Source organism: Dipodomys ordii, unplaced genomic scaffold (assembly GCF_000151885.1).
Source record: "Dipodomys ordii isolate 6190 unplaced genomic scaffold, Dord_2.0 Scaffold117, whole genome shotgun sequence".
NCBI lineage: Eukaryota > Metazoa > Chordata > Mammalia > Rodentia > Heteromyidae > Dipodomys > Dipodomys ordii.
Window position 1 is genome coordinate 5,222,176 of NW_012267333.1, and position 14,888 is coordinate 5,237,063.

At 34.7% G+C, this 14,888-nt stretch overlaps 1 protein-coding gene and 1 pseudogene across 1 annotated transcript; both read left to right on the plus strand.

The window, feature by feature from the left end:
* Nucleotides 1–4,484: 4,484 nt before the first annotated feature.
* On the plus strand, nucleotides 4,485–5,412 carry LOC105995493 (annotated as a pseudogene).
* Nucleotides 5,413–12,011: 6,599 nt separating this feature from the next.
* Nucleotides 12,012–12,956, plus strand: LOC105995422 (olfactory receptor 10AG1-like). Its single transcript, XM_013029132.1, has one exon. The coding sequence runs from the start codon at nucleotides 12,012–12,014 to the stop codon at nucleotides 12,954–12,956; it is 945 nt and encodes a 314-aa protein (XP_012884586.1).
* Nucleotides 12,957–14,888: the final 1,932 nt, after the last annotated feature.

The window sequence follows — 14,888 nt, forward strand, 5'->3', positions numbered from 1 at the left end:
TTTCATTTTGGATGAATAATTTGACATTTGTTTCTTCTGATACAAAACAAAATTCATATATTGTATACTTTAATTCTTTATAAATATAAATAAGTATATATTTCTGGTTTCGAGAAGTTTTTTAAAAGAGTTTTTTTCTCTTTTCTTAAACTTGTAAATTAGAAGCAAGAAAAGTAACTCCATAGTGAATTAGAACAGGTTAAAGTACTTCAGTTCATAAGCACCTTCCCAAACTGCTCACCCACCCAGGAAAAAATGATCTTAGTAATACTACTGGGGAAATTTCCACTATTCCCAAAGCTAAGAAAATATACATACCATAATATCAATGAAGTTAATAGAATAAATATCACAGAACATTTCTAAGTTACTTATAAAAGAAACACATTTTACTATATATGTACAGGTATCATTAAAATGGAGGAAAAATAAACATAGTCCATGGTAAATTGTAGTGTTTTCATCTGAAGAAATAAACCAGACTAAAGGAGTGCATTCACGAAACATTTTATTTAACACAAGCGATGGTTCAGAGAGACAATGAAAAATTTGAGCCAAACATCAGGGATTGGAGTTGAACTCAACATCGCATTTGAAATGTTTCCTTTGTTCCCAGCATGCAAACCTGCATCCTTTGATAAAATCTCTATTTGGAATGTTCTGAGATTAAGAAGGATTAAGGAGAAGTCTAAATTCTCTACTTCACATAAAAGCTGGATTGTTCCTTCTTTTGTATTTTCTTATGCTAAAACCTTTTGATGTTCTTAGATAAAAAAGAAAACATGTCAACTGGCAAAATTCTGTGTATGGCTAGCTTGGGGAGAAAATTCATTGAGTGAATAGAGGTGCATGCTTATACATTGTTCATGTTAAGTATATTAATATAAATGTTTTGTTATTTAAATATTACATTTGCATACTAATTATATTTAGTAGAACCAATGTAGAAGAAATATCATACTCTCAGTTATGAATTGTAACACATCATGTGGAGGTGGGTTCTGGAAGAGATGTTTTACAGTGTAGGCTATATGTATAATTCTGTAACTTCAATAGAGTGAGGTATCTAGCTTTTATTAAATATTTACTAGGGATAATAAGTTATGTGATTTTCAACATTATGGTAAATAAGTGATTCAACACTGTCCCTAATCAGTGTATTAAACCAAAGTACTGTACCAGTAATCATCATAAACTTACAAGTCAGTTTTAAAAATACCATCCAGATGGCACCGGTGGCTCACACCTGTAATCTTAGAAATTTAGGATTCTGAGATCATGGTTTGAATCCAGCCCAGACAGGAAAGTCCATGAACCTCTTATCTCTAATTAAGCATGGGAAATTCACAAGTGGATCTGTGGCTTAAAGTGGTAGAGCACTAGCCATGAGCATAACAATTTACGACACTGCCCAGGCCCTGAGATCAAGCCCCACAACCACCATCACCACCAACCAAAAAGCTAACCAATAATAAAGAGAAATTGTCTGGTTAAGTATTTGCAGAAGAAAAATGTCCAAAAGTAAGAAGATATCCATTTATTGTTTTGGTAAATAGGATATTACACAAATTAAAATGATGATAACTGCCTTTAACCACAGAAATTTGCCAAAATTAGAAAACCCTTCATTTCAAACATTGACAAGCACAAGGACTACCTTGCAATAACCTCGTATCTGTAGATAGTACAGCTTCTATGAAGAACAATCTATACAATAAATATACAAACACCCAATCATTGAGCTGCAAGCACCATGTTTGTCTTTTACTAATAATGAGATTATGTGTTTTTAAAAGAAGACACATGTAGCAAGCAGACAACAAGCAAAATGAGTTCATGTATTTACAGATGAAATAAAAAGTATACAAGAATGAAAACTGAAATGATTAAAGTTCATAAATCAATATAATATATCTGGTGACTAAAATGGCAATGGACAAATAGCAATTTCAGATTAAATAAATATGTATGGGGATTGTTTTGCTCTATTCATATAAAGAATAAAAAATTTGAAACACCAATTCATGCATGTGTAGTATACACGTACAAACGCTTCTTTGTATCACATTATTTTATCAATGAAGTGGAACAACTATTTATATCATACTTGTTTTTCATAAAGTATTAATAGTGATTTTAAGTAGATGCAGATTTTGGGCTACTGTCATTAGGCTATAATTTTTATCTCTCCACACACCAAGAAATGGCTAAATTAGGAAAAGGATATTCAGAGAAACATTTGTTTTAAATAATCATGGGAAAAATATGCTTTTGAGATGGCTTGTATTTTCAGTCTGCTATGTCACTTTCCCCAGACCTGGGTAAATAGTATGATGAATTTTTAATATATGCAGAGCTTTATCAGAAGGCACTATGTTTTTATTTTAATCAAAGCTAACTCAGGAACAAAAAGGGCTAATTTTGTGATGAACATTCACCATTCTAAATATTAAAGATGAGAACATGACATATATGTGTACCTCCACATGTATGTCACTTTTCTATTTCTCTATGAATTTAAAAAAATTAGTAGAAAGGAATTCCATATAAATGGAAGGGCCTACGTTGTTATAGCTAGAACGATTCTCAATGTTTTCTTGCAATTAATACTAGACAGTGAGTAAGTGATAATTCAATGCCCCTCCAATAGTATCTGCTTATACCACAATGAGTATTGAAGAAAAAGGTGGATCTACTGATTCTTCTTTGAGATAGACAAATAGATAAAGAGTTCATAAATGTTGTCATAATATTCAATAAACACTTGTGAAAATAGAACCATGTAACTTCAGGGATGTGTGAGTTGAGAGATGGGAAAGAATGATGGATGGAGTGACATTGCTCAAGGTACATTTTTCTCCCAAACTGTCATGATTAATGGAAACCCCTTGGTACAACTCCTTTAAGAGAATAAAAATAACTAATAAAAAATAAAAGGTATGGGAGAAAAAAAGAAAATGAACCAGAATAATTGCCATTGCAACCTGTATTCTAGAAATTAAATAGGAACATGAGGTGAAATCCTCCCTATGTTAAGAGAAGTTGGTGTTAGAAACAAACATAATTATTGCATGATCTAAGCAACTTCCTGAGAGGAGTTTAAAAAATTATAGGCCAGAACAAAGACATTTTTTATGGAAATCTGTCAAGGTAAGATATAATTGTACAGTGGAACTACTTTACTTTAGGATATTTCTAAATTCAAGAACAAAATCTATCAATGAATTGGAAATGCTGAGCATTTAATATCATCGTTGTATCTAATTGTATTTTCAGCTACAAACCTAAATGAAATTTCACCTCTATGATAATGGCATTACTAATAAATTGATATAGAAATGCAGAATTATGAAAATATTTGTAAATTTTTGCTTATCATGTTACTAATCCAAAAGCATCCACTAATGGGGCTAAATGGTGGGCAGGTGTCATAGAGGTTTAGATAACAGGAAAGAATTTTGGTGAAAAAGCATTCAGATTATATTTGGGGCTTATCTATAAGGTTTAAGTGACTAATTTTGAATGATTTTTCTGTGAAGCATTACAAGACTATAATATTGACTTCATGTTATTAGTCTCATTGTTTTCATTGGAAACTAGTATAATCACCTTAAACCATATTTATGGGAAACTAGAGAAAGGAGCCATATTTGGTTGCACGGGAATCAGATGAGAAAGAACTTCCTCACATGCTTAAGAAGGGAGATATGAAGATTAATGTGATATAAGTGATATTTATTGTTTATAGTGTGTGCTATCATGATTGTGGTACTAGAAATGCATTCCAGATCCTCTCATAAGCCAGACAACATCTACCAATGAAGTATATTCTCAAGTGAATTAATAATTTTAGTTTGTTGGAAAGTAGGGATTGAGTGGAAAATGTAATAAGCATGTTGTAATTAATGTTTTACATAGTTAGAATTTTTATGGAAAACAATTCATGAAGTAGGACAACAATGACAAGGAAGCTGTTTCATCAATAACAAAGAATTAGGTTAAGAATGTTGATCTTTATTAGAGTTTAAGACTTACAACTCAAATCTCATTATAGATAAGAATCAAACCATTGCTTTAAGGAAAATGCTGTCAATGCAAGCAGATAGAATACAATTAACACAGAGAAAATAACATGAACCCAGAAAGAGAATGGAAAAGTTCTGAGACACAGTTCCTTTATTAAGGCTGAATACATAAGATAGTAGGTCTTGATAATATGCTCCAATTGATGTGATATCCTTCCTATAATTTTAACTCTAATAAAAATACTACATTCAGTTTTCTGAAATGGTATCACTGCTTTTGTATTCATTCTTGAAGTTCCAAATCTTGTCACATAAACAGAGAGAAGACAAATAGTGGGAGTAATTTAATAGATAACATCAGTTATTTGTACATCCAGTTCAGGCAACAGATGTCAATGTCATTCACAATGCGATAGAATTAACAACCTTTTATTCACCACATCCACAGCTGGAGAGAAAACCAAAGCAGAAAAATCCAATGCCACTATATCTATGGAATTTGTTCTCTTGGGTTTCTCTGACAGACCTGATCTCTAGTGGATTCTGTTTGGGATATTTTTATTCATTTATTTGACCATTCTGATGTGCAACAGCATTATAATACTAATAACAAAAGCTGATTTTGCTCTCCACACTCCCATGTATTTTTTCCTTAGCCATTTATCATTTTTGGAAATCTGTTATGTCACAGCCACTATCCCAAGAATGCTCAGGGACTTTCATACCCAAAGAGGATATATTTCTTTTTTTTGCACGTGCAGTACAAATGTTCTTTGTCCTTAACTCTAGGAAGCACTGAGTGCCTCCTGCTGACAGCCATGACCTATGACCGCTACGTGGTCATCTGTCACCCTCTACTCTATGGTCATGAACCACAAGGTCTGTGTGCAGCTGGTGGCTGCCTCCTGAATCAGTGGAATTCCAGTCCAAATTGTCCAAATATACCAGATTTTCTCTTTACCTTTTTGTGTGTCTAACAAAATAAATGACTTCCTCCCAGTATTCAAACTTGCTTGTGGTGATACTTTTAAGAATGAGATAGAAAGCCTACTTTATGGTAGTGGTGTTCGTGGTGGTTCCTTTTCTGTTGATTATTGTTTCCTATGGAAAAATTATCTCCAGCATTCTGAAGATATCATCAGGCAGAGGGGGGTCCAAAGCTTTGTCCATGTGCTGATCTCACTTGATAGTTGTTATCTTATTCTATGGAACAGTTGGTATCACTTACTTACATCAGAAAGCAGACCCATGCATAGGAAGTGGAAAGCTGTTGTCTCTTCTTTACACTGTTTTTATCCCAACCTTCAATCCCATCATTTACAATCTGAGGAACAAGGATATCAACTCAGCGCTGAGAAAACTCCTGTTATTAATATCATGGGAATAGCAGAGAGCTCATTCAACTGTATGAAAGAAAAGTCATGCTTGGTTTTGTTGTTGTTGTTGTTGTTGTTTTAATGTAGGTAAAGCAGAACAAGTCCTTTCAAGTTTTCTTGTGTACTTCAACACTGATAAAAACACATCATGGTAACAAAGTATATTTTCCTAATGGATTTTGGACTCATAGAGTTTGGTTAAGGGCCAGGTGCAATTAGGGTAAAATTAATTTAATAACAGATCATTTAAAAAATGTTTTTTGTGCAGTAATAGGGTTTGAATTCAGAACATGAAATTCACTTAGTTTGCTTGTGTGGTTCTAGCATGGGAGCCATGCATTCTACCTTGTTTGGGGCTGGTTGTTTTGGAGAATACCTATGTATCTATGTATCTTTGTATGTGTATGTATATGTATATGTATACATCATGGATGCATGTATGTATACATATATGTATGTATCTATCAATCTATTTATTTACATACATGCTATTCTTCCAAAATACATACCTATTTGAAATCTTCAAATTTGACTTTATTTGGAAAAAACTATCCTTCTAGGTAGATTTAAATATAAATTTTGAAGAACAGATTATCACATTCACCACACCACATGAATAAGGCCTTATAAAGGCAAAGGGCAAGGTTTAGAAAACCAACACAGAGGATATCAGGTGAAGGAGAAGGAAGAGGTTTGGATGATGAAGCTACAACATATAAAAAGTAAAAGTCATTAAAACCCAGAGAACTTAATCTTCTGAGACATTACAACTTGAAGAAACCAGAGGGACTTGGAATGTGGCTTAGTGGTAGACTACTTGCCTAACATGCATGAAGACCTGGGTTTGATTCTTCATTAACACATAAACCGAAAAAAGCTAGAAATGGAGCTGTGGCTCAAGTTGTAGACTGCTAGCCTTGAGCAAAAGAAGCTCAAGGACAGTGCTCAGGCTCTGAGTTCAAGCCCCAGGATTTGCAAAAAAAAAGAAATCAACAAGAGTGATTTCATAGTTTTATGTCCTGTTTACTTGTATGAGTTTTTCATGTAAAACTAGGAAAATAATAACTATATAAGTTATACTTTGATCAATGTTATTTTATCTAAGTGATTGAAAATTAATTCAGGTTCTTACCAGGCTGCTACAGATAAATTACTCAATATTTTACTTCAATTATTGCATCTATTTGGGAAAATAATTTGAGTTTCTTAGTTTTAATTAAAATAAAATACTGGGCTGGGAAGGTGGCTCAGTGGTAGAGTGCTTGCTTGAATGCATGAGGCCCTGGGTTCGATTCTTCAACACCACATAAGCAAAAAGAAAAAAGCCAGAAGTGGTACTGTGGCTCAAGTGGTAGAGTGCTAGCCTTGAGTTGAAGAGCTGAGGGACAGCGCCCAGGCCCAGAGTTCAGGCCCCACGACCAGACCTAAAAATAAATAAATAAAATAAAATACTGTTTTGCTTTACAAACCAAGTCAAACTCATCTGACAGAAACACTATTTACCTAAAATTATTATAATACATGTAAGGTCTAGAGTGGTTATTACAGGTTTTTTATTTGTATAACAATGAATAACGAAATTGGCCTCAAAGACAATGCACTGAGTTAGAATATATAAGGACATTGGTTCATATGGATTGTACATAATACTCAGAAATCAAGACAAAAGTTTTGTGGTATTTACATTTTAGAAATCCACACTCACCTAATATACTAGAGACAATGTAAGTCAAATTGTATCAAATCCACGTAGACAATAAATTTCTTGGATAATTGTCAAACCATTGATCAAATGTACCAGCTGAAGTATGGTAAGATTCAAGGAAGAACTTGAAAGGTTTAATTCTTTTGAAAGACAAAGGCTAAGTCCAACACAATAAATACCAGGATCATTTTGGTAAATGCCCCCAAAGTGGGATTGTTGGGTCATAGGGGAGCTCTATGTATAGTCCTTTTTTTTTTTTTTAAGTTGTGGGGCCTGAACTCTGGACCTGGGCACTGTCCCTCAGCTCTTCAGCTCAAGGTTAGAGCTCTACCACTTGAGCCACAGCACCACTTTTGGCTTTTTCTGCTTATATGGTGCTGAGGAATCAAACCCAGGGTCTCATGCATGCAAGGCAAGCACTATACTGCTGGGCCATTTTCCCAGCCCTTATGTGGATTCTTTTAGGAAACTCCAGACTGCTTTCCGAAGTGATTGAACAAGTTTACACTCCCATCAACAATGCAGTAGGGTTCCCTTCTGGCCACATCCCCTCCAGCATCTGTTGTTATTAGATTTCTTGAGTATAGCTATTCTAACTGGAATGAGGTGGTCAATTTTAGCTTACACTTAAGTGGCTTGTTTTATCAAAGGCATTCATGTTCCTGCCCAGATAAGGTAGAGTTGGGGAATGTGAAACAATGCAAACTAGATTCCACATTAGTCAGAATTATGAAACTGGGTAGAATTACTTTTACATATAAAAATAAAATTTTAAATATGTAAATGTATGTAGTATAGTTTATACTTTATAATATAGTTTATATTTTGGTTTGCACAAATTATAAATATACACATATATACTATAGGATTATGTATGCTATATATAAAAATATATTATAGCCAGGTGCTGGTGGCTCATGCCTGTAATCTTAGCTATTCAAGAGGCTGAGATCTGAAGATCATCAAAGCCAGCCTAGGCAGGAACATCTGAGGCACTCTTATCTCTAATTAACCACCAGAAAACTAGAAGTGGCACTGTGGCTAAAGGGGTAGAGCACAAACCTTGGGCTGACTGACAAAAAAAGGTATTATAAACATATCTGACAGGTAATCAATAACAATATATATACAATTTTATAGATGGTTAGATATTTTAATGACTGTACAGATTTGTTATTAGATGTATACACATTAAATATTTCCATGTTCCCATTTTATAATTTAAAACTATCTAGCTGGGAAGTGGTGGCTTAAGTCTGTAATCTTAGCTACTCAGGAAGCTAAGATCTTTGCATTTTTTGTGTATGTGTTGACTGAAAGTAGTATGAAAATTTATTTTATTACTTTTATATTCCATCATAAGAGGTCCTTGACTGCAAACTCAAGAAGTAACTAAGTAAAACTGTATGTCAGGACAACAGAAGATTAATAACAAAAATGCAAAATCTTAGGTGGGTTCACCTGGTGCTTAGGTAAAGATTATGTCTAGTAGACTTTCTTCCAAATTGGCCCAAACTTGTTACTAAATGTCATGTGAGAAATTGTTCCTGGACAACATACTGTGTGTGTGTGTGTGTGTGTGTGTGTGTGTGGTGTGTGTGTATTTAGTACAGCTCAGAAGAAAAAGAGAATATTTCTTTCTTCTTCTGTAGTCTGGAGTGTGACCTAGAAAAGGAAGGCTCATATTTAAGAAGAGAGTATTCAGCAAAGAGCCCTAGACATTTTGTCAAGCTCTAATAAAAAAAAGAGGGAGAAAAATTCAAAAGCAATGTCATGATTAGATAGCATCATGATTATTATTTGTTGTACCAAACTTTTTGAATGGCAGGAAGAAGGATGGTTGCTTTCCAATTAGAAGGTGGTGTGGGAGAGGAATTTATCCCTAGAGTAGAGAGCACATTCTACTTAAATAACTGTTCTGACTACAGAATATGTTTCAAATAAAGGTAAAATACTAACTCGAGGAAATAAACCAACTGATTTCTCAATATCTGTCTTTAATTAATCATTAAAGGTAAGAAATATAATTAACTCCACTCTGAATATAATGGGAAAAATACTTTCACAAGTATCAAAAATATTTTACATGCAATTTTCCATGTACATTTTAACTTACTTTTTAGCAGCACCAATAAGAAGAAATCACAGAAAAATTGAAAAGTGTTTTTATTGTTGTGTTGTTAATTTCAAATTTTTGTCTTAGATTACCCTGTTACAGAATTGATATTCAATATTCTTAGATCATATCAGAGTATATTGTAACATCCTATTTATCACACAGGCTGATATCTTAAAACTAATATAATGAGCATCAATATCTTTATCATTCTATGTGTTAATACTTATTCAATGATAATTATGTGTTATGAATAGATATAAACAATTCACATAATATAACTGATGATCAACTCTTATAAATATCCAATTGAATGCAATGTACAAGATAAATACAGACTGGGATACTTTTTAAGAAGGCAGCCACTGCCTCCTATTAAATGTGTTTCTGTTGATTAGAATTGGGATCTCTGATTAATGAATCTGAAATTATAAAAGAAAAATGATATGTTTTAATGATTTTTATAAAGACATTTGACAAATAAAAATTTGTGTATGCATAAATTTGTGTCTATTTTGTTGCCTACCTTGAATTTTATTTCATAGGCTTACTCTGCAAATAAGGAACATGAAATTTGTGCACAATTGATGCTTTAAATAATTAACATCACAATAAATACACCAAAATTACTCTTTCAAAATACATATGAGAGAAATAAACATGATGTATTTGAATAAAAACAAAAGTGATAAATATTTTCTTGAATATCATTTATTATTATAACGGTAATATAAAATTACCTTGGATTTCTCTCTTATTATTAGGCAGAAAAGCTCCCAAAGGTCAGACACCACCAGAAACTTTAAAACATTTGAGGAAGCATTTTACATAAGATCATGATTAGAATATGATATCTATTGGGATATATTTGTGTCATTATTATTTCTTTCTTTGCATACTGTTTTATGTGGAGAAGCCCACTAATATTTATCAAGTTGTACTTGCATTGCATAAAAGAATGTTTGAGGGGCTGGGAAGGTGGCTCAGTGGTAGAGCGCTTGCCTTGCATCCATGAGGTCCTTGGTTCGATTCCTCAGCACCCCATAAACAAAAAGAAAAAAACCGGAAGAGGCACTGTGGCTCCAGTGGTAGAGTGCTAGCCTTTAGCTGAAGAGCTGAGGGACAGTGCCCAGGCCCAGAGTTCAGGCTGGACCAAAAAAAAAAAAGAAAAAAAAAGAATGTTTGACACTGTCGATCAAAGGAATAGAAATGCAAGAGAAACAAAAGATTTTGGTACATAGAGAATGGAAAGTTGTATTGACAAAGTTTTTATTTTCTTACTAATGTTTGAATAAATTGTTTAACTCAATTTAGAAATATATGTTTCCTTTAATCACTGGGATTTGACAGATGGAAGTTACAATGAGGAAAGAACCTAAATAGTATCAGATGTAATAGAAGAGTGACCAAAAAAAGGCCACTACTGGGTTAGAGGCCAGGGCTTCGTTAATTAAATGTGAGGACTTCATGGATGCTAGTCCAAAAGGAAATGATAGACAGAACACATAAAACAGTGAGTTTCATCCTCATCCATGTACTAAGCTCTAGATTTAGGAAAACAAGTAAATCAACATGTTAAAAAAAGGTAATATTGTTAGATGATTAAAACAAACACATTCCATGCCTTAAAGCCATAATTCAATAATGTCATAGTATTTTAATACATTTTAATTTTAGAGACTCAGTATATATGTATATATACCTATATGTGTATGTGTATATGAATGTATGTATGGTATTTATATATATACAAGTATAGTTTATATAATATGTGCATGTGCTGGTGATAGGGCTTAAAATCATTGCATGGACAATGTCCTTGAGCTCTTTTGCTTAAGGCTAGTGCTCTACCACTTGAGACACAGCTCCATACCTGAATTTTTGGTAGTTAAGAGGCCATAAGAGTCACTTGGACTTTTCATGCCAGTCTGGCTTCAAACCATAATGTTCAACTCTCAGCCTCCTGATTAGCTAATATTACAGGCATTAGCCACTGCCTCCTGGCTAAAATATTTTCATAATTAAACAAAATATCAGATTTTGTTTTATATGTTGTTTATGTGAAAATATATTGTGGTATATCTCATTATGTGGACAAAGATGTTAAAAGACATTCAGATGAAATTTGTCATCATAAACTTATTAGTGAAGTAAGTCAGGTCCTGAGAGACAAAGGATACATGTTTTCCCTTCTATGTAAAAGCTAGATTTAGCTTATAAACTCATAAGTAAAATACTTCGGGTAGTATGCAAGTGAATACCACAGTACCAACTGAAATACGGTAGATTCAAGGAAGAACTTAACAAGTAGTGCAATTCCATTGTAAGGCAAAGTAGAAGTTCAATGAAGTAAACCAGGGTACTTGGAAGTGGTGGGGTGAGGTCAGATGAAAAAGGGTAGAGGAATGAAGAAGGCAAGAAGGGGAGAATACAGTTCAAGAATTAATGGATATCCTACAACATTAAGCATAGTGAGGAAAAGGTGGGTAAGGATGAGATAGAAGAGAATACTGAAAGGGGGAACTATTCACTTAGAGGCACATATTAAGAAACTGCTTTGGTAAATGCCAATGCCTTTGTATAACTACTTAAAGATTAACAACAACAACAATAATAATGATTAAAGATCTATTCGGATCCCCAAACACACTTCACTACAGCCTCAAAGTACATGGAAGCTCTAGACTTGTATCGGTAGAGAACTGGGAAATTTGGAAATGGTTTATACATGAGAAAAAACAGCTAAGGTAAGAGTGTAATTCCTCCTTTTGATTCCTTCACTACCACAGATGGTGCTTGGGGATTTCAAAGAGGAAGACAATGTGTCCGCAGTAAAACAATTTGTCCTTCTGGGATTCTCTGACCTCCCAAGCCTCCAAGGGTTCCTGTTTGGGGCATTTGTCATTGTTTATGTGGTTATCTTATTTGGAAATGGTCTCATCATCATAATCACTAGGCTTGACGCTGCACTGCAGAAACCCATGTATTTTTTCCTGGCAAATTTTTCTACCTTGGAAATCTGTTATGTGTCCGTCATTATCCCAAGAATTCTGTTCAACCTTTGGACTCAGAAAAGAAGCATTTCTCTGTTGGACTGCGCCTCCCAGATGTGTTTCTTCCTTATGCTGGCAGCCACTGAGTGCTTTCTCCTGGCTGTGATGTCCTATGACCGCTACGTGGCCATCTGCAGCCCTCTCCACTATCCTCTAATCATGAACCCAAAGAAGTGCATCCAACTGGCAGCCGGAGCCTGGCTCGGGGGAATCCCAGTCCAGATAGGACAGACCTGTCAAATATTCTCTCTGCATTTCTGTAGTTCTAACAAAATCACCCACTTCTTCTGTGACATACCTCCCATCCTCAAGCTAGCCTGCGGGGACACTTTGGTGCATGAGCTGTCTGTTTATGCAGTAGCCGTGTTGTTCGTTGCAGTCCCTTTCATGCTGATAATTGCCTCTTACAGCAAAATTATTGCCACTGTTCTGAGGCTGCCGACCACCACTGGACGTGCTAAGGCCTTCTCCACCTGTTCTTCCCACCTGCTCGTTGTAATTCTCTTTTATGGATCTGCTAGCATTACCTACTTCAGGCCCAAATCCAACCATTCTGCCGGAACTGACAGGTTGCTCTCTCTTTTCTACACCATCGTGACTCCCATCTTCAATCCCATGATATATACCCTTAGGAACAAGGATGTGATTGAGGCACTGAGAAAATTATTACTGAAAATATAGGGCTATAGCGGGGCACTGGTGGCTCATGCCTATAATCCTAACTACACAAGAGGCTGAGATCTGAGGATCATGGTTCAAAGCCAGCTTGGACAGGAAAGTCCTTGAGACTCTTATCTCTAATTAACCACCAGAAAACCAGTAGTGGGGCTGGGGCTCAAAGTGGTAAATGCTTGCTAGCCTTGAGCAGAAAAGCTCAGGTAAGGACCTAAGGCTGTGAGTTCCAACCCCTTGACCAACAAAAAAATTGGGTTCATGCATGGCTGAATTGCTAGTCACACTCACCAGAGTAAAGCATTCTGAACCTGTACCTTCACTATTTAAGATGGTGTTCGTTTCAAGTTTATTGGATATTTTTGTTAATTTTAAATACTAGCCTGAAATTCACATTGCTCAGGAAATTAAACTATAGCCAATATAAACTATAGCCAACATTTTTGTTCATAAAAGAGGTTATATTATGCATAATATCTTCCATGTAAAAAGTCTATGAGCAGAATTCAGTCAAGAGAGATTCATTACTTAAAAATATGGAATGATATTTACTGAATAATTTCATGCATCTTCACACTTACATTCACTGTAAGTCTATAGTTCAGAAATATAATGCAGCATACTATGTGAGTATCAAATATTTTGAGTGATTGATTAAATGCGTGAACTGATTCATGAGTATGGCTGTGCTTTAAATCATTCATAGAAAAGCCTAAAGGTTTTAAGATATCAATAAACATGCTTTGCATGTTTTCATTAAAATTGCGAATTTGTATGCTCCATTCACTGTACTAGAAGAAAAATGGATATGGATTTTTTCTAGTTTTAATCACTGGCTTGTTAGAGCACTAGATACCAGAAAATATATTCAATCAAAATCACATCTAAACCCATCAATTACTACCAACACAATAGAAGATTTATGTCAGTTGGAAAACCTGCCAAATAAATATCACCTATTTCACAGGAATTTTGCAATAGTCACACTAATTTATCCTCCATATACCACCAAGTTTTATTCATGGCATGTATGAATATAATAATTATTTGAGTGTACATTTAGAGATGAATTCATTATCAATGTAGTACTTCCTACCCTGTTATGTTAACCTAATAAAGTAGAAAGAAGAAAGGAATGCTTCAGACATCCAATGACACATGGGGAAATGAAAAGTCAGTAGAAGAATTCAGTTTCTGTTTTCTAGTCTGATTGGGCTATAATTTTGAGGGTAGCACCTAGAAATCATCAACAAATAGATTTTACCTGCTATTCACTAGGAAAACCAGGATATTGATCCTCTAACCTTAAGAAACAGAATTTTTCTACAATGTCAATTGACCAAGTAATTTGATTCCACAAGAAATCAAAGCTCTGCTAGTCTCTCTTTTTGTTATGGTTACTGTTTTTTTTTTGTTTGTTTGTTTTGGCCGGTCATGGGGCCTGAACTCTGGGCCTGGGCACTGTCCCTCAGCTCTTCAGCTCAAGGCTAGCCTGAACTCTGGGCCTGGCCACTGTCCCTCAGCTCTTTAGCTCAAGGCTAGTGCTCTAGCACTCGAGTCATAGCACCATTTCTGGCTTTTTCTACTTATGTGGTGCTGAGGAATCAAACCCAGGGCCTCATGCATGCAAGGCAAGCGCTCTACCACTGAGCCACCTTCCCAGCCCTATTGTTACTGTTTTTAAGGACAGGTCACTTTATCCATTGCTCCTCACAGCAGAAAATGTTGTCTTCACATTTTAAATTTTCACATTCTATTTTTAGATAGTCAGTGAAATTATTTTGTGGAATGTAAATTTTACTGACATTTTCATCATGGGTAGACATAGGTAATAATTTTGCTGAAACTTCTGTAAACATAATTTTTGACTTTTCCCATTGCAAACATACAGCAAGCAGTCAACAATGGAATATAGAAAACCAGTATGGCATATACAGATTG

Coding starts and splice junctions, on each gene's coding strand:
- LOC105995422 (XM_013029132.1), top strand. CDS start 12,012: ATGGTGCTTGGGGATTTCAAAGAGGAAGACAATGTGTCCGCAGTAAAA.